The following is a 19,464-nucleotide window of genomic DNA, read 5'->3' as shown; positions in this document are numbered from 1 at the left end:
AGGGAACGGAGACGTCACGTCCCGTCGCCACAGCTCCTGTACCACCGCTGAGCGGCCGGGTCACCGACTCGGCTCCTCAGCGAAAACCTGAATATGCGCTGCATCTGCTGCCTACTTATACTCACGCTGTGATCAGCGGCAGCTGGATGCAATAATCGCATGCCAATGTGCATTGGCTCGTTTAGTTTACACTCGAAGTAGATTGGTCTCTCTAAGCGAGATCCCAATTTCGTCGGTCATCCGACGTGACGTCTCCGTTCCCTCCTTCAGGGAACGAGGGTTACCATACGTAACCGAGACGTTACTCTGCATTGGACAGCACAGGAGAGCAAGATGGATACTAGAGCATGAGCAAGTGAAAGAAGACAGGAGGGATGGAAAGGAGGTGTATACATGATGCCTTCGGTGGATAGAGGTTGGCGGTAAACAGCAGGTGGGGCGGCGGGTTCAGGTTTCCCGGCACAGATGGCAGAGGGGCTCGATTGATAGAGAGTATAGGGCTTGAGGCGCCATGTGATAGTAGCAGAACAGATCTGTGTGCGAGTGGGTTCCTTTAGACCTGATCAGCTTGATAACATGGATTGAGCTTGACCCCTCATTCACGCACACTGGTGTCTAAGTGCCATCGTTAGTTTGGACACAGTGTGGTTGGGTTTCTGTCTCAGTTTATTCTTGCTGTCGTATTTTTACCTTCCTATCTCTCTCTGCTCTCATTTTCTCTCACTCCTCTGAGAGAAGTAGAGTCTTTAGAAATGTTCTCTCAGAAGTGGGTCACACAGGAGCAAAGCTTTCTGGGACGCGAGGGGTGGGTACAGATGGATTTGACTCTCCGATAGCCCAATAGTCAGAACCCATGGGGAACCGCAACACGGCTGCCCACCACCACCCGTGAACCTCAAAGCCCCCCATCAACTCTATGCTAATGACTCCATGCATGCTCTGGCTTCGTTTTTTTTTTTTCGGGGGGATTTTTCACCCATTCCGGCTCGTTCTGCTCCATCCCAGCGGACCTGCAGGGAAACCGTAATCTTTAATCTCAAGCGTTTCCTCCTGCTGCGTTTGAAGAAATTAAATCCAAATTGCCGCACGTAATTACCAGGATGTGGCCCGTACTGATTCCATTAAAGCTGAACTACCCTTAGCCCAGCTCCTTTACAGACAGCAGGTCTAAAATAGCCCCCAAAACCAAACAAAGCAGCATTTCTCCAACTGTGACCACCCAGCCTTTAATAATCTGGCCAAGTTTGTGATGTTTCATCTGCACCACACAAACCAAACAAAACCTCATCAATCCGTGCGTATGAGGATGTGGAACTCCATCATAAAGAACCCAGAGTTGTGTTTGAGCGATTGTTTCTAGCCTTGCCTCTGAGTGAGTTGTTTGGGAAAATGCATCACTGTCTCTTGCTTGCAGGCCCATGCTGCACCATATGGCTAATGGCAAGGCGTACAGCAATTAACAGCCCTGATTAATGGAGAGCAGTCTAATTGCAGACTGGTAATTGAGCCTTTCTCTCAGCACAGGCTCTGCATCAAAACACCATATACAGATGAAGAAGAGAAAAAAAGGAGGAAGATAGAGACGAGAATGGGTTGTTTACTCATTTGAAACACATGCTTTTGGAAAGCTCTTTGGTATGAAACGTGGGACCTTAAGGGTACCTTTCTGTACCAGTAGCGATATGTGCTTCAGACGTGATCTGTGTTATCCTACAGTAGCAGATCAAAGCTGACGTGGTGAGCCTTTGTAGACACGTATGGTACTAAGTGTTTGTCAATACACATCTTTAAATCAGTGACTATTTTGAAAGTGCGATAACAGAAGGCTGTGTGTGCATGTGTGCATGTGTGCATGTGTGCGTGTGTGTGCGTATAAGAAAGGTAGTGAGGTGGTGCGAAAGATTGAAAGAGAAAGAGAGAGCCTTGGCTCTCCTGCACATATTTCATTGTCAAAACTAAAAGCAAGCTGCATTCATTAGCTGTGGAATAACAAGAGGATTCTTATTGAGTAATGAGTTTTTCCTTGTCCTAATTAGCCAAGCATGAGTGGTATATTTTTAGTAGAAAACTGTTCAAATGCTCTCCACTTCAACCAAATATAGATGAGGACTCATCTCCACAACCCAGTTTTAAGTGCAAGGAATTTATCTTTTGATTTTAATTAAAGGTGCATGGCTTTCTCTCGCTCTCTTTTTCTTGCAGAGCAGGAAGTGGATGACCTGGGTAGAGATTCAGGAAGGGAGAGAGACAAGGGTTGCTCTGAACTTTAGGTCCGTCTTTGTTCAGTTTTCATCTCATGAAAATTCCATTGCTTATGCTGTCACTACAAACAGGGATGAGCAAAATTCAGAATTGGCTCCCTTTCAATTCAATAATGTCAATTTAATAGGAAGTTAAATATGCATATCTGCAAATGAATGAATAATGGCTTAAATATTTGTGTGTTCCTAACAAAAAAGCTATTGTTTATCTACTTTTATGGTACATTTTGGATCTATATGGGAAAGAGCAGCATAATCAATTAAGATGTCTAACATCTCTATTTATGTTCAGCAGACTAAAGTACGTAATACAGGTTTAAAAGAGTTGTTCATGTTGTTTTCATGTTTTGGTGAACATCAAGTACATCATCCATCCATCTATCTCTGTAAACCTTCAAGGCTACACTTTCCTCAAAATTATAAAAAAATGTTTGTCTTCACAAACTTTGCTTTTTAGTTAAAATTAGTTTGGTTAAAAATGTATTGTTCAAATTGCAATTCTTCATCCTAATTGCTCAGTTCAAATTCAGTACATATTCAGGAATTACAATTCTGAATGGCACACAAAATGAACTGTACAGAAGTGTATTTTTGTGTCTCTGTATTTATTTCATCAAGAAATAAAATAAGAACCACCAATCACTGAAACATCAGCCTCCAAAAATAGAAATGCTGCCTGGCATCTTTTCTGGACAAAGCCAAGCTTTGATTTCTAAGGCTGAGGCAGAGTCTGGGAAAGAACACTCTGATAGGAAACAGGCTGGCATAAGTTTATCAGGATCCCATTTGGACTTGTGAAAAATAATCTGGGAGTGTCTTGTGTAATAGTGCATCGTAATTCTAAACTTGAGCCTTGATATAAATGTACTACATCCCTCTTAAATTAAAGTAAACTGTTTATACCAGGTTTGACGGACATGTATGATAAATTAAAGAATAATGATCTGACCTTTCAGCAAATTTATAATAATGTTAATCTATCCTCCCCCTTACATCTAATTTTACAACAGGGCTTACACACAGCTGTGTGTGTGTGAGCAGAAAGCTCAGTCCTGTCCCACTAACTCTGGATCCAGAGGTCTGCAGTCTTGCCAAGACCAAAACGATGCCAAAGTAAAGCTCTCACAGTCAGCGGGCAGAGCTGGGTAGGGAAGGTTCAAGAGCTTGATTGTGTAATAGTGAAGGAAGGAGTGTGGCGTACAGTGTGTGTGTGTGTGTGTGTTTCTCACCTGCACATGATCTCGTGCGTCAACAGGACCCGGCACATCTCTGGGTTTTTGTCTTGCCCTTCATAGATAATTGCCTGATGAACAAGAGAAGGAGGGAAAATGTGGTTAGAGAAAAATTGACAAACAACATTTTCTCCTTGTGGTGTAAACGCTCTGAGCATGCACAAATTTCCATGACTAACTCTCAGGGTGTTTAAATCCTATCACGAAAACAATCGAATGTCTGTTTGCATCGTTTCACTGAAACAAAAACATTATGACATCATGCCATACACACACTGCAGCACTTATAGGCGGTTAATGTGACCCATCTTCCATCTGGCAGAGGACTGCCATTGAAAGATCTCATGCAGCATGGGAATGATCAGGTTGGTTTTAATTTCTGTTATCAGAATGTTCTGTTCATTTGGTCCCATGTTTCTCACTCCAGACATTGGGCTCTGAATTTCATAGATGTCTTTTCGTTTCAGCCAATCAATCAATCAATCAATCAAAACTGCCCTGTGCATCGTGGGAATGCTTGTACAGAGCCTCCTTGTATGGGGTGGGCCGTCTCTGACTGAGCCAGGCTCAAAGTGGGCAATTTAATGCCCACTTACCTGCTGCAATGGAAAACGATCCCTAACCACCTCTATAAGAGCTTAAACTTGGCACATCATGTTCGGTTATGTGAGAACCAATGGTGTTTGGTGTCACTGACATCAAACATGGCGACAAGCAAAGTTTGAATGTGCACATCTGCAAATCAATGAATAAAGACTTCTGTGTGTTCTTCACAAAAACGTTACTTAAATTATCTATTTTTATGGTACTTTCTGAACCTATATGCATGGGAAAGAGCAGCGTGATCATTCTGTCTATCTCTGTTTATGTTCCACAGAAGAAAAAGTCATACAGGTTTGGAACAACGTGAAAGTGAGTAAATGATGAAAAGAGTTTTTATGTTTGTGTGAATTATTACTTTAAGATCCAATCTAATACATCATTATCACTGGTAACTGACAACTGGCAACTGATTTTATCTTTACTTCAGATTTGACAAAGTATTTTACATCAGATATCTTTGTTTCAGATTTGACAAAAACTATTAACGCTAGATGTTAATTGTATCAGAGCTGCACACAATTCACAATGGAAATGTGTGTGACTGAATTGCGATTCAAATTGAATGTAAGAACATTCATGTAATTTTTAACTAAAAAGGCAAAGTTTTTCAAGACAGATGATAGACAGATGATAGATAGATAGATAGATAGATAGATAGATAGATAGATAGATAGATAGATAGATGTATATAGATGACTACACGACTACAATGTAGATAGACTACACTTCTCCTGTCATTCCAATTGAACTTCCTGTGAGGTATGGTTAATTCAATTCCAACTCACTCCCATCAACTGAAAACAGGCCAATTCTTCAATTCTGAATCTTGTACAATCCTGCATTGTATGCTCTTGACAACATTCAGGGCCATCATTTGTTGCTCGTTGGTTTAATTAAAAGCAGACGTACAGAATCAAAAGAAATATGTGTGTAGTGTTTGTTGGACTGTGCAGATTACTGTCCTATTATATCATAGCGCACCACCCTTGCCACAGTGCCCACCCTCCACAGGCATCCGGGGCTCACAGATTGGCTAATAATACAGCAACACAAAACATTATTGTACAGCAAAGCACCCTTATTACCACATGAGAAAAGATGTTTGTGAATTGAAAAAGAGATAAAGGAGGACAACCCGATAAACTGCTTAATTACAGGTCCTTCGAAAGAAGTGTACTCCAGTTAGTGTGAAATAGCCCTCTAGGAAAGATGTATGTGCGTGAGCTGCCATAAGCCTGCATCTGTGAGACTCCATGCATGTGTATGCATTCACGCATGTATTTGTGCATTTGCATGTGTATGTTTATGTGTGCAGCAAGCAGTTGGGCTGCCAGACTGGAGCATAGCGAGCCATCTGGCCCAGCTAACACTTCATCCAAAAACCTCAGCTTTGTTTCCATCCTCCAATTCCACACAAGATGTCCCCCACAGCCGTGAATCAGTGACTCTACTCAAAACATACACACACTGCAGCCTATTAACAGGCTGCTCTCTGTCACACACACACACACTTAAACCCGTTTGCCATGAATCACTCTCTCTTTCTCTCTGAACACACATATACATGCCACCCATGGCAACTGAAGACACAGAAATACAGCTGATGGTTCTAATGAGAAACTGTTTTCCTCACAAGTGCACAATGTGACATGAAACACTTGTTTAAAAACAAGTTTTATAAGTAAAGTATCAGATCCAGAAAAAAAGTTTTATTCATATTTGATGTTTTTTATTTCCTGTGATTAGAGGACATAGGTGATCGGGGACATTTGTTTGTTAGGTTTCACATTGCGGAAATGAGGGTCAAGGTCCTCTAAAAGCACACAAGCATGCATCACTGTCTGAGCCTAGAGCCTCGACCCTGCAGGCTTTCTGAGAGGAAGTGGGAGGCAGAGAGAGCAGTTCAGGCCACACAAAGACGTCCTCTACACCACCACACATTCATTTCATATATAAGACCAGCTATTTATCACACAAAGACCCTGCAAACAGACTCGGAATAACTCCATGCCGAGAACAGTACATAAGTGCCTGGAAAAAGTCTGAAAACAGTTTATCAATTTCTCCTTGGAGGCAAGCACAACAATGGTCGTGCATCCTCCTCTGGATTCGAGCTAGCGCAACACGAAGCGTCATCGGGTGGGTTTTTTCTGTAGCCCCTGACAGTCTGTCATGCAAAGGCAAAATGCAGCATGTTGTTTATGTAATACTGAACTTTGGTCTCTTAAACCAGGGGGTTTTAACCTAACAAAAATATTATATACATCTAACATCACTCTAATAGTATGCAGAAAAAATATATAGTGTACTATATACAATATAAATTAAGTATTTTAATAATATGCTAAAACCAAAGTAAACATTTTCAAGATAATTCAGTAAGATAATAATATAAAACAATAATATAAGTATTTAATTTTATAAACAATATGTTGTATTCATTCTATCATGTTTTTTCTCAGACAGTAAAAACGGGCCTTTTATAATAATAATAAAATATTATTTCATGTTTTTTTCAGACAGTACAAATATTCTGCTATTATAATAATAATAATAATAATAATAATAATAATGAAAAATTGAAAACACCTTGTCTTAGACTATGATCAGTCTTGTCTCAGGTGGGTTTGGTTCAGTTATGCTCAGATTTAAAGAAAACCAAAATATAAAATCAATTAAAATTTAATCTGAAAAATTTTTCTATTTCATTGTTGGTGTAGTAGTACTGTTTTTTTTTTTTTGCCTATGTGGGACTTTAATTCAAAGCAAAAAAAAACACACTATTGTTTCAAATATCCTCACTTTTTTATCACCAAGTTGCAACAAAAATGTCTTTAAGATTGTGGTATATAGTAGCTTTGAATGCTTTTTCTTTGCTATAGATTTTACATTTTCAATGTAGATGAGTAGACTTAATCATTAGGATCTTTAGGCCCTCAAAGCTTGTGTGTGTAAATATTTGCAAATGAGTAGCATTAAGCCTTTATGTGGCCTGGTACAGAGCGGCAATTCACGCGCTATCTGACATCATCAGAGTCTCCAAACAGCTACTGATTACAGGAAATATCTAATATAGGAGATTTGTGTCACTTTGTTGCATGTTGTATACTTTGGGGAAGTGTTCCTGGCATGTAAACACACCCTATTCCGCAATTAACAGGAAAAATATGCACACAAGCAGAAAGAACGACCGAGACCTCCCTCTCTCCCGTGCAAATTTATTTAGGAATCTGCCCGAAGCTTAGCTCTAGAAAACACACACACAGCAACAGGCAAGCTACAGCTCACAGAGTTACCAACCAGTTCCAGCCCAGAACTTTTCTGAACAAAGCTCTCCTTAAGAAGGGCCACGGAGCGCATGAAACATGCATGGCACGGTGTACCGAGGTGTGTGTGAAGCTTTCATTAGGCCCTGATGCTGCTTTTAATGCATATTTTATATTGCACAAACTGCTCCATAAATCTCGTTTGAGAGCCGCCAGTGCCGCCTTGAACTGACAGCCGCATCTGAGGCATGTAAACAATGCACTGTAAATACATGAAAACACATTTCCCACTTTGTTACCATCACGCTAGCGTGTCAGCGCAGTGTGTGCGCGCATTAAGCCTGTGTATGTGATTCGCTTTTGTTCTGCACTTCAGCTGTTGACGGAAACAGTTGGATGGAAGGATAAAGAGTGAGAGAGAGAGTATTTTACTGCATTGTCTTCATCAGATCTGTCACGAGCTCATGCATTGATCACAGATACGGCCTGTCAGTTTGACACCCGCTCCATCTCTCCTCACCCGCTCCAACCGTTCCCACAGGCAAACCGGGAACGCGTATATGCGTTTTTTTGAAAGCGTGAGCGTAAGAGGGGTGCTGAATATGTCCGTTTTCATGTGCTTAACGTGAACCATTTCTTGATTTTGACGCAAAGTTGATCCTTGCAGCTCTAGCCCAAGTTGTTTGATTGTCTCTAATAGCTGTGTGCATGTACAGAAGCTAACTGTGTGGTCAGGCAACTGGACTTTACCGCCTTGCTAAGTGCTAAAGAGAAGTGTGTGTTGAACAGCTCTATAAACCTGCTCATCAGCCCTCCCGGCCCTACACTGCCAAAGCCTGCACATGCTGAGTGGAGAGGCGCTCTGTAGCCTCTCTGTACAGAGTTATGGGGCTTTGATGGGAAATCTTAAACACATTGCGAGCACTCCTCAGCATATGTAGGCTGACTGCTCACCGCAGAGTGGTTTTGGACCGGGTTTTCTGAAAGGCATTTAAAGACCAGCTAACACTCTGTCATAACCTAAGCCGTGTTTCATGCTGACAGGGATGAGAAAAACTCGGCGCAGTCAAATGACAACGAGAGGAAAGAGGAGCCAGACATAAAGCCAGTTATTCTTAACACAAAAAAGGTGCATTCAACATTAGCAAAATTTTGACAAAATTTTGCGGGTCCTTTGTGTATTGTCAATAATTTATTGATGTCACTTTCATACCAAACAGCGTTCTGTTGGTCATTGAGGTGAAACCATGTGACCAACAGCAAATTTTTCACCCTCAAAACATGGATTCCTATTGGAATTACTGAATTTCGCACTCAAAAATTCGTTGCACCTTGCAAAAAGGTATTGTATGTATACAGAGGTGGAAATTAACAAATTACATTTACTCACGTTACTGTAATTGAGTAGCTTTTTTGTGTACTTCTACTTTTTAAAGTAATTTTTAAAATCTGTAATTTTACTTTTACTTAAGTATAAATCGCTCCCTGGAAACTACTGCAGTAAATAGGCAGGAGAACAAACTGGCGCTAAAAATCACAAGAAAGATGCAGACGGACAAGACAGGGGTTATGGTGCAGACCCAGCTGAAAACGAACCCCCGTCGTATTCTGCTTAAGTTGAACTCGAAGGAAATGAAGTGAACCCCTGGCCATATTTGTGTTTGCCTAGGGCAGGCATCCTCAAATCTGGCCCACGAGATCCACTTTCCTGCAGAGTTTAGCTCAAACCCTAATCAAACACACCTGAGCATACTAATCAATGTCTTCGGGATCATTAGAAAATCACAGGTAGGTGACTTTGATCAGGGTTGAAGCTAAACTCTGCAGCGCATTGGCCCTCCAGGGCAAGATTTGAGGAACCCTGGCCTAGGGAGACCAAACTAGCAGCTTATAAAATCTCGACATCAACCCTTCGCAAGCATGTATAAGGTAAATAGGTTACTTGCATCGTTGCATTGGTGGTTAAAATGAAGCTTTGACAGTTTAGTAAAAGGTTTTGCACAAATTAGCCAAAAAGACAGCGGTGCAGGGTGTGCGATATATATCGTCTGCAATAATATCGTAATTGTTGTTTTAATGATGTGCGATTTGACATTATCAGTATTTTACCAAAAACCAAACAAAACACTCCTACAGAGTGCCGTGAAGTCTAGTATAGAGTGTGTTCTTTCACTGCGTGATTCAGTCTGTTAAAATGCATTTAGAAATAAATGATCACAAAACTGAAGAAATAGGGGCAGAAAATGTATATATTTATATCATTTCATATAGTACATCAATATCACACAAAGAGTGCCATTTTTTCCTCCAAAATCAGCATGATTACATATAGATTTTTTTTTACAACAGTTCAAGAAACAAGTTAAGAGACTTTTAGACACCATATTGCCTGTTTTTGCTCTATTTTGACAACAAAAATAATTCCAAACACAGCCACCATATAGCACAGTTTTGCGTCTCTGAGCAATGACGGTGTTTCGTTCCTCAATGAATCAACCGTTTAAATGATCCGGTTCAATCGCAATGACTCACTTATTAACAGTGACTTGCTGACACCTACTGGCGGTTTTAATTTCACATTTAAAGTATCTTTTGATTTGTATTTATTTATTTATTTATTTATTTTTATAATTTCAAATGAGTATTCAACATTTTATGTCTTATATAGCCTATCAAAACATTATTTCTGCATTTGTAACTGCAGGTTAAATGCATTAATGTCCTACATTAAACAGTGTTTAAATACATCTAAATGCCACTTCTGATGAAGCTTCTGTGTTTCCTCTGCATTGAAAAGATGCATTTTGTTGATACGGATTTAATTTGCCTGTTAACAGCCTAAATGTCTTATTATTTTAAATAACTGATTGCTTTAATTAAAAACAACTGGTTTGAGATTTATAGGCCTATCCCAGGGGTGTCAAACTCCTGTCAAAGTTCCTGGAGGGCCGCAGCACTGCACAGTTTAGTTCCAACCCCGCTACAACACACATACCATGATGTTTTCAAATAAGCCTAAATGATTAGATTAGCTGGATCAGATGTGTTTAATTAGGGTTATATCTAAACTGTGCAGGGCGGTGGAGTTTGACACCCTTGGCCTATCCCATTTTTGCCTCCCTCCCACTGTTAAAATGTAACTAAGTAATTTTTACTTAGTTTTAATTTTTTTGAGTCAATTTTAAACGCGCTACTTTTTACTTTTACTTGAGTAGATTTTTAGACTGGTACTTTTACTTGTACTCAAGTAAAATTTCATTAATGTAATGGTACTTTTACTTGAGTATAATATTTTAGTACTCTTTCCACCTCTGTATGTACATTTGATAAAGGGATTCTGGGAAATGTAGTGAAACAGTCTTTTGTTGCTGAAAGTCCTGAGCAGTACCCCAAAACATGGTATTCACCATGTTTTTTGGACATACCATGTTAATATCAAGTACATACTGTCAGAAACAAAAATACAAAAATTGTACCTTTAGGGGCTTGTCACTGATACCCTTAAAAATACAACTTTGTACCTCAGTGTAACAATATGTATACCCTTTAGGTACTGCTATGAACAGTTTAGGGGTAAAAAATGTACAGTTGTTCCTTTATCAGTACTGCCACACTGACATGCTTTTGTATCCCTAAAGGTAAAAATTTTGCACATTTTTATGTAAATACCAAGTTTATTTCAAAGTACCGTGCTTTACTATCTGATACTAGCTGGCATGTTGACTCGGCTGCCAAACTTTCTTTCACACACACTATCTCTCTTTCTCGCTCACTCAGTGGCACCACATTATTAACAGGTATGGCAGGGCCGTTTGCCACAGAAATAGCCAGTAAATCAGTCGGTAATAAATGTGTACGTGGGAGACAACCCTAGGGAGATAAACAGCTATTTATTGAGACACTCAGTGAAAGGCTGAGCCGAGGCCAGTTCCCCTGGCCACTGTATTTACCTCAGGGGTGTCAGAGAACAGTCTCTCTACCTCAGCACAACGCTCCTGCCTTTCACCCACACACATAAATATGTCCCACTACACGCTGGCCAAACCGCTGAGCAGAGCGAGGGCAAGAACTAGCATCAGTAACAGCACCTAGCTTCTCACACATAAACATTCATGCAAAGGAAATTATAAACCACAAACAAATCACACAATACAGAAAGGGGAGCTGCGGAACTGTTTGTGCCAAGTGTGACATTCAGGGATTTTGTAGTAGGAATTTCTGAATAGAAATGAATGCTTTTGGTCATGACAAGAAGTATATGAGTGAAAATGTAATATTTGCTTTTTAAAATATATATATAAATAAAAAAATTATAAAATAAAAATGTATTATCAAGAAGAAATATTGATAATTGTAAAATAAATATGAAAAATTCTTACATTCATTTATCGTTGTTTTAAAAAAATATACAAACTATAATACATTTAAGAACACATTCTGCAAAAGACTAAATGTTTTATACTTTTAGACAAAATAAGCACCAAATTAAAATAACTCTGAGATGAGTTTTAGTATTTCTCTCACTCTCCACTTCTCAATAAGCACACATACACACACATAATGAAGCAAAACAGCAGCAACAGGGTGGAACAATAGGGTAAGTGTGCTGGCATGTTTAAATCACATGATGTACTAAGTGTCCGGAGCGTTAGCAGGCTGTCTGTCACACCGCCTGCTAATTACCTCATATCTATACACACTTCATCCTGCCTGGGGTCACACACATACACGCATATTACTTGTCATACAAAATGACTATTAAGAAAACAGCTCATAGGAAATACAATTATTTTAGATATTAATCAAAATAGCTTTTCATATTTATTTGATTACAGGTGTATTCTAAATATTTTTCTCTCGTTCATAATTATGAACTAAACTTTGAACTCAAATTTATTGTCACACTTCTTGACTCACAACTATTTGCGTTGTTGAATACACTTCCCTAAAGTGTCTTCAAAACAACATTTATAGACAGAGATCATGAGAGAGGAAGTGAGGGGGCGAGTGGGAAAGAGAGAATGAGAGAGGGGGAAAGGCTGTTTCTGATTTAGGGGGAAAAGGAAGAGCGCCACATATGAGATTGTGAGGTCACTCTCGCTGCCCTGCATTTTCTCATATGAGTTTTTCTCCATGGTTCAAACTCACAACCTGCACAGTTAATACAACAAGCTATAACAATCTTCATACATGTTTGTTCATAACACACATCTGTTCCCACAACACATTTGAATATGCACAGATAGATCCATAGTCGTTGCATGAGAGTCAGGCGCATACACACTTCAAGTATGCTGTTTAAACATTGAAAGGCACCACTGGATAATCCCCTGTGACAGACAATGAATACAACTGAAAGTCTCTTTCTTTCTTTCTTTCTCTCTTTAGCTATCAATCTCACTGTCACACGTATGCACATAAATACATGCATACGCTCAGTCATCTTAAATGATGTCCCAGAGAGAGTATGTCATATTTAAACACTAACCGATCCTCGTGCCCCTGAGGCATGCTAGAGTGTGTAACCCCAATCTCACCAGGGTGCACGGCACACATGCACACGTTCACTCTCACTGCAAATCACACACAGACTTTCACCAGACGATTCACCCACGAACTGTGGGGAATTTGAAATAACGTCTTACCTGTTTGGTCATGGAGTCAATCAGGCGTACATAAAAGTCCTGTTCTGTTCTGATGCCTGTAGAGGAGAGAAGATCAGTCTTCTTTAACTCACAGTACAATGCAGGACATACGCACAAATATGGATCAGAAATGAAACCGGCAGGTATATATTTATCATTCACAATGACATGGCTTTAATACAACATAGATTCTTCAAATGTCTAGACAACCCAACCCAACATAGACTCCAGACAGTGTTAAAGGATCGTGAAAAAAATTGGCTTTGGATGAAACTCAAACTTATATAGACCCACATACATAAACTAAAATAAAAATAGCTTTTTAGAAAGAGAAAGCATATAAGAAAAAAATGTGCAGCTTATAAAATAGTGAAATAGACATAATCAAAAATAACAATTACAGATATGTTCAAAACGTCAAATAAAAAGGTTTAGGAACGTGAGAGCCTGGCGCAACAAATTTTCTAACTCCTGGTTGTCATTTACCACATTAGCAGACAGAAAAGAGTGTACTTTCATTATGGCCAGGCCATTAGCTTCCATCAAAAATGAAGTGCACATTTCTGGAAAACGCGTAACCGGAAAAGTGCACTAATGGGGATCGTTTTGTGCTTCATTAATGTTTATAGTTAAAACGCTACGAATTTGCTGCGCATTTTAATCTCTTTTGTTTGAACAATTATACGAATTGTTATAACAGTTTATTATTATTATTTCAGCACATTATATTCATTTTAATCAGCTTGATCTAGCTACATAATGAATTATTTATTTCTTTGTCACCCCTCCTTATCGTTCTATCAGTCTCGCTGTCTTGTTGTTTTATTCAGATTGTCGCGCTGAAGTAAATCCCTTTTTATGCAAAAAGCTGAGGGAAACACGTGTTTGCATGTGTTTACGCAAAGTTCAATGAGTCTTAGATGATGCGCTCCTTCTTACCGTTGCTGTAAAGAAGCTGCAATCTGTAATGGATCCCATTGTTCGTCTTTTCTCCGGTACTTTCCTGCAAAAATAAATTCGATGGTTAGCAAGAAAAACCTATTTGACTATTTCTGACGAGCCCCGTGAGTCAGACCGGCTATTTCCCTGCGGACCAGGAGGCCGTAGAAAACAAACAAAAAACTGCAAACGCGCATTAGCCAGCCGAAACAAAAACGGTACAAAATATAGTCATTTTCACTGAGTAAACGAACGGGTTAAAAAATAGCCTACTCACGTCTTAAAAGAAAAAAAAAAAGTTTGTGTATTGTACAGTGTGATTTCACAATTCAATAACAACGTGCTCGGGGTATAGACGTGTACAAAGTGTCTAAATATACAGTTAGCATTAATAGCCATATTTTAATTAAATCAGCAGACACTTCGCTCAGATTAATTTACAAATGCTTACAAACTGTTTATTTGCCTAGAATATTTTTTCCTTCCCAATAATAAAAAAATAATTAGTTTTTTTAATAGCATCTTGAACGGGAATATTAACTTTATGACATTAGGCTATCACTGTAACATTTCTGCAAACTATACAGATGTGTTAGTAAATGCATAAAACTGAAGGGAAAATATAAAACTTGAGGCTCTCTTAAATTATAAGGGATGAATATGTAAAAATAAAAACATAATAATTAAATGGAGGTTTAAGAGATTCATGACAGAACAGTAATTTAATGCAAGACAATTATGTATTAAGCATAGGCAAATAAGCTTTCAACTTTAGGGTAATATCAATGGCATTTTATCTGTTAGTCTATAATAATTATCAGAATTGACATGCCATTTTCATTCAAATTTGCAAAACCAATATGCAAAAGAGAACGTTTCACTTGCCTTTTCTTTTTCAACAAATCCAACAAAAGTAGTTCTTTCAATTTCCACGGGTTGTCCTTGTCTGTCGTATAGCGCTAAAACGAAGTGGAAGAAGTTGGATTTGCGAAGATTTGAAGGAGGCTGTTTCTCAAAGTGTGCTCGAGCAAGACCCACTCCACTATGAACACACAAGACAGACAGAGAGAGGATGAAATATTTATATATGTATATTTTAAAAAATAAAAACAATACTTTTGTGATTATTTAATTACAATTTCCTAAAAAGGGTTAAAAAATATTTGTAGTTTTCAAATTGCAGTGCAAAAGCTCTTAAAATGTACTTTTGACAATTTAATAGTTTAAACAAATATGAATATAGCCTATAAATGAAATCAGAAATTAAAACTGTATGTAAACGTTTTAATTATTTTTATTCTCTTAAGTAGCATTTTATAACAATAATATGTCATTGTTGTTAATCAAAAATAATTAATATAAATATAACTGAATCTAACTACTATGTTCAGCTGCTTGTGACAAACTACAGGTCTGGATTGTCTTTCAAATTCAGTATTTAAAATGTAAAGCTACAGAATCAATGCAAAATTGTTGTTTAGAAGCAAAAAAAAAAATCGCTTTTTTTAAGCAAATGTCTATTTTAACATTAGAAATAATACTGTTAGAAATAAAAATAAAAAAAAACGTTTTAATGTGACTTGCAACTCAAGCATTCTGTCTGCTGGTGCCAACAGCACGCCGAAGAGGATGCTATGAACTTATCGCAGCAATAAATCAATCTCTTTGTCACCTGGTTATTAATAAGCAGATAGCGCGCACTGATTAGGATGATATACAAGAGCGTTTTGTGTCGTTCCAGGATGATAAGCGCACAATACTCCCGTCTAGTTGTTCCCGTAGCGCTGAAGACCGCCGCCGGCTTACCTCTGAGCGGCTGTGTTCGCATCCAACACCCCGGCACCCTGCATCCATGTCCGGACAGCGTTCATCCCGGCACCGATGGGCTCCTCTTTCATACTACTCCCGCTCCTTTGAATGCTGTCTTGAATCCCGAACATGAAAACAGACTCCTGTCACCGTCTCAGTCGATGCTTGCTTCTTTTGATCGCTCCGTTAAAAAAAGACAGTGAGAAGTGTATGGGTGAGCAGGTGTCACCGCGTTTGTCTCTATTAGCGCTTCCTCTCTGAAACAGAAAATAGAGCGACGTGCCAAAAGAAACGCGAGATGTCAACATCCAGGTTTGGGAACACCGTGCAACAATAAACAAACAAAAACTGCAAGATTAGACTGGAGGTCCCTTTGGTCTACCGTGCGCAAAAAAAAAGTCTAATGTCACTTTAAGAAACAATAGGATCAAAAACGGGCTTCGCTGAGGGTTAGATCAAATGTCATCATCCAGAGACTTTTTTTCTCTTTATTTTCTCCTCCTTTCCTTTCCTGTCTTTCTCCACAAAGAGTATTCTCTGATCAAATCACATGAATGAGCAATATGAAATCAACCAGGAGAGGTGGACCCTTGTGGAGACAGCTCCCTCGCTGTTCCCCTTGTTCAAACGGGAGTGATTTGTGTCCTTTCCCAAAGGAATCTGATTTGACTGTCTCTGGGAACTAAACAAGCAAACTAACCCCAAAGGGAGGAGGAAGAGGAGGAGGGAGTGACTGCGCACGCAGGGCCGCCCCCAAACATAAGTAAAGCCGAACTACCGTTAGCTGTCCACCCAACCACGAAGCCCGTCGCCTAATTAGATATCACAGCCCGCCCAGCCCACTTAGCGAGCGGCGTGTTTAGAGAGAAAACTAGAAAGAAGTCATGCGCGCGTTAAATATCACGCGACGCGAGTAACTGCCTACCGGAGCGCGTGATTGAAGCCAAATTGAAGTGGTTCACTTGAGTTATTTGTTTTAATATTACAAGGATATTTTAGAAACTGCACACTAAGTTTCTTTAAATACTGGTCTAGGGATGAGCTAGCGCGAGGATTATTTAATAACTTTCAAGGGTTGGACTTTTGAAAGGGATTTTTCAAGGTTCGTCTCGAGATGTTCAAGTTGTCTTTTGGCGCCCGTTGCACAGTTAAGCAAAAATCAATTATCCTAAATATTTTTTTTTTTAACAAAACGCAACAGTGTTTTTGAGAAATGTAAATATAATAAAGTGATAAATGACAGTCTTTTTATTTATTTTTATTGAAATATCGATAATGGTCCTGACACAAAGTGCTCAAGCAGCCTACTGTTGCTATGGTTACCTGCTAGGCGAACGCTATTTCTGTTTTTGAGCATTTGTTAACTCTTACTAACTTTTGTAATATAACTTTTGTTGGTACTGAAACAACCCCAAGCAGCCGCGGCCATATTAGAATATTGTTCTTTATTTAAAACACGTTTGTCATATCAAATGAATTAAGACCATGATGAAATAAACAGAAATAATGACACGAGAGTTTATATTAAATATAGCCTATGTAGGCTAGAAACCTTAGCTCATGTGACATGTTTGACAAATAATATGAGGAAATTAATAATTGTGTCATAATAAGTCCTTAAAAGATTTAGTAAAAAATACATTAAAGCATTACACTAAATGTGAAGTTTGTGGCTTTTATTTCCAACAGATCAGTTGTTATCAATGAAAAACAGCCTACTAATATCAAATTATTTAAGAGGCATACATTGTATTTAAAAAAAAAGACATTGCTGATAAATAAGTCATGTACAGATATTATAGGCTAAAACATTTGTTCTGACAAACGACAGTAAACGCATTAAAAAACTGGATATTCAGACCCAAACAGTTTAACAGCTGCTTTGTTAGATTCGATATAAAACGACAGTAATATGTACAGGAGTAAATGCTGGGAGCGCAAACCATTTTACAGCAGCTTGTTTTTTTTTTTTCCACATAACAATAGTTTTGTTTTAGATTTAGAATGCAAATAACAAGCTTTATTATAGGCCTATTTTAGAAATGAGTAGTTTTGTTTTAGATTTAGAATGCGAATAAAAAGCTTTATTATAGGCCTATTTTAGAAATGAATAGTTTTGTTTTAGATTTAGAATGCGAATAACAAGCTTTATTATAGGCCTATTTTAGAAATGTGCAAAAGTGAGCACAGTAATGCACGGGAAATATTGCTAGACCTAAATAAAATCCTCCACAGCGGACAGAGGAAGTATAAGAGAGTCCCGTCCAATCCAGTGCTGGTCAGGCAGAGGGGAATTCTGCTCCCCCTGCGGGTCCCTGTATATTTACATTCCCACACAGCAGTTTTAAGTGGCAGAAACTACACAAGGAGTCTCAGTGGAAACGGTGTATTTTCATGTGTCCAAATAAGAAACAGACCTGTTATTTAGCCTATTAAAACGCGTTTTGTGCATCACTTAAAATATATAGCCTATAGCTTCAAGTGCATGTCTGTGCGTTTGGGGAAAAAAAAAAAAAAAAAAAAAACATGTGCCCATATTCATGATAATCATATAAAAATGTTCAAATGAACCTTTATATAATATAACTAATCCTATTGCTGACAGCGACAAATTCTATTTGATTTGTAAAACAGATGTCCACATAAATCACGCTGTCGTTCATGAGTAGCCTACTAACCCCATAATTGAATCGAATTACCATAAAATAAATCATAATGTAAAACAAAGTTCTTGTCACGTGAGATAATTCAATCAGTAAGTTAATTTTGTCAGTTTCAAACTACTAGGCCGCATGCCAACATTTTAGGCCTATATATCGTTATATATAAAAGGCTATTAACACTGTCGGGTAGTTTTGATAGAATGCAGTAAATCGGTACAAAATGTTTCTTTTTTTATTCTTTTTTTTATGCGTCAAGGTCAGACTGCGAGAAAGCAACTCGATAATAACTGTGTTCATTAATGTAGCCTACCAAAATAACCAGTAAAGGCTATTACCTCTGACTTTGTGTATCATCTCAGTTTGACGTTGCAGAGAAATAAGAGTTTCAGCTGGTGGAGATAATGAAAAAAAAAAAAAGTGTGGATATTTTGTACATACGTATAACGACTGAGTTGAAATGAAAAGAAATCGCATGTTGTGTTTTGGGCTCCTCAAAGAATCAGGAGGCGCGTGGTTAATCGTTGACAGCCCAACATTGCCATCTTGTGGCCACACATGGAAACACATTTGGAAATATATCTTAAAAACTTTTGTGTATTCGTTTGTGTCATCATTCCAATCCAAACCCGTATGACGTTCTTAAAGGGGTCATATGATGCTGCTAAAAATAACATTATTTTGTGTATTTGGTGTAATGAAATGTGTTTATGCGGTTTAAAAACACATTATTTTCCACATACTGTACATTATTGTTTCTCCTCTATGCCCTGCCTTTATGAAACGCGTCGATTTTTACAAAGCTCATCGGTTTGAAAAAGCGAGGTGTGCTGTGATTGGCCAGCTATCCAGTGCGTTGTGATTGGCCGAATACCTCAAGCGTGTGACGGAAATGTTACGCCCTTCACCATACTGTTGATGCCTGTCCGGCCGGAGAGACGAGACATAAACATTAAAACCCATTACAAACGAGGAATTTGTTGCATCCAGTGGGGACATAATTACTGATTATAATGACTTATACTGTCTTTTTACACGTTGCGTTGCAT

The 19,464-nt window shown here is 38.5% G+C and overlaps 1 protein-coding gene across 1 annotated transcript in view; it reads right to left on the bottom strand.

Annotated features, from left to right (window-relative positions):
• LOC107664320 (transcription factor COE1-like) overlaps window positions 1–16,402 on the bottom strand; it is a gene marked incomplete at its 3' end in the record, with an annotated part of 18,136 nt that extends 1,734 nt beyond the window's left edge. The window contains exons 1-5 of the mRNA XM_016454846.1: window positions 15,753–16,402; window positions 14,832–14,988; window positions 13,947–14,010; window positions 13,008–13,063; window positions 3,491–3,564 (exon numbers count right to left, since the gene is read on the bottom strand). Coding sequence (XP_016310332.1) covers window positions 3,491–3,564; window positions 13,008–13,063; window positions 13,947–14,010; window positions 14,832–14,988; window positions 15,753–15,886 — 485 coding nt within the window. The remainder of the gene's footprint in view (window positions 1–3,490; window positions 3,565–13,007; window positions 13,064–13,946; window positions 14,011–14,831; window positions 14,989–15,752) is intronic.
• Window positions 16,403–19,464: the final 3,062 nt, after the last annotated feature.

Source organism: Sinocyclocheilus anshuiensis, unplaced genomic scaffold, assembly GCF_001515605.1.
Source record: "Sinocyclocheilus anshuiensis isolate Anshui unplaced genomic scaffold, SAMN03320099.WGS_v1.1 scaffold111, whole genome shotgun sequence".
Lineage (NCBI taxonomy): Eukaryota > Metazoa > Chordata > Actinopteri > Cypriniformes > Cyprinidae > Sinocyclocheilus > Sinocyclocheilus anshuiensis.
This window is presented reverse-complemented; position numbering and strand designations above follow the sequence as displayed.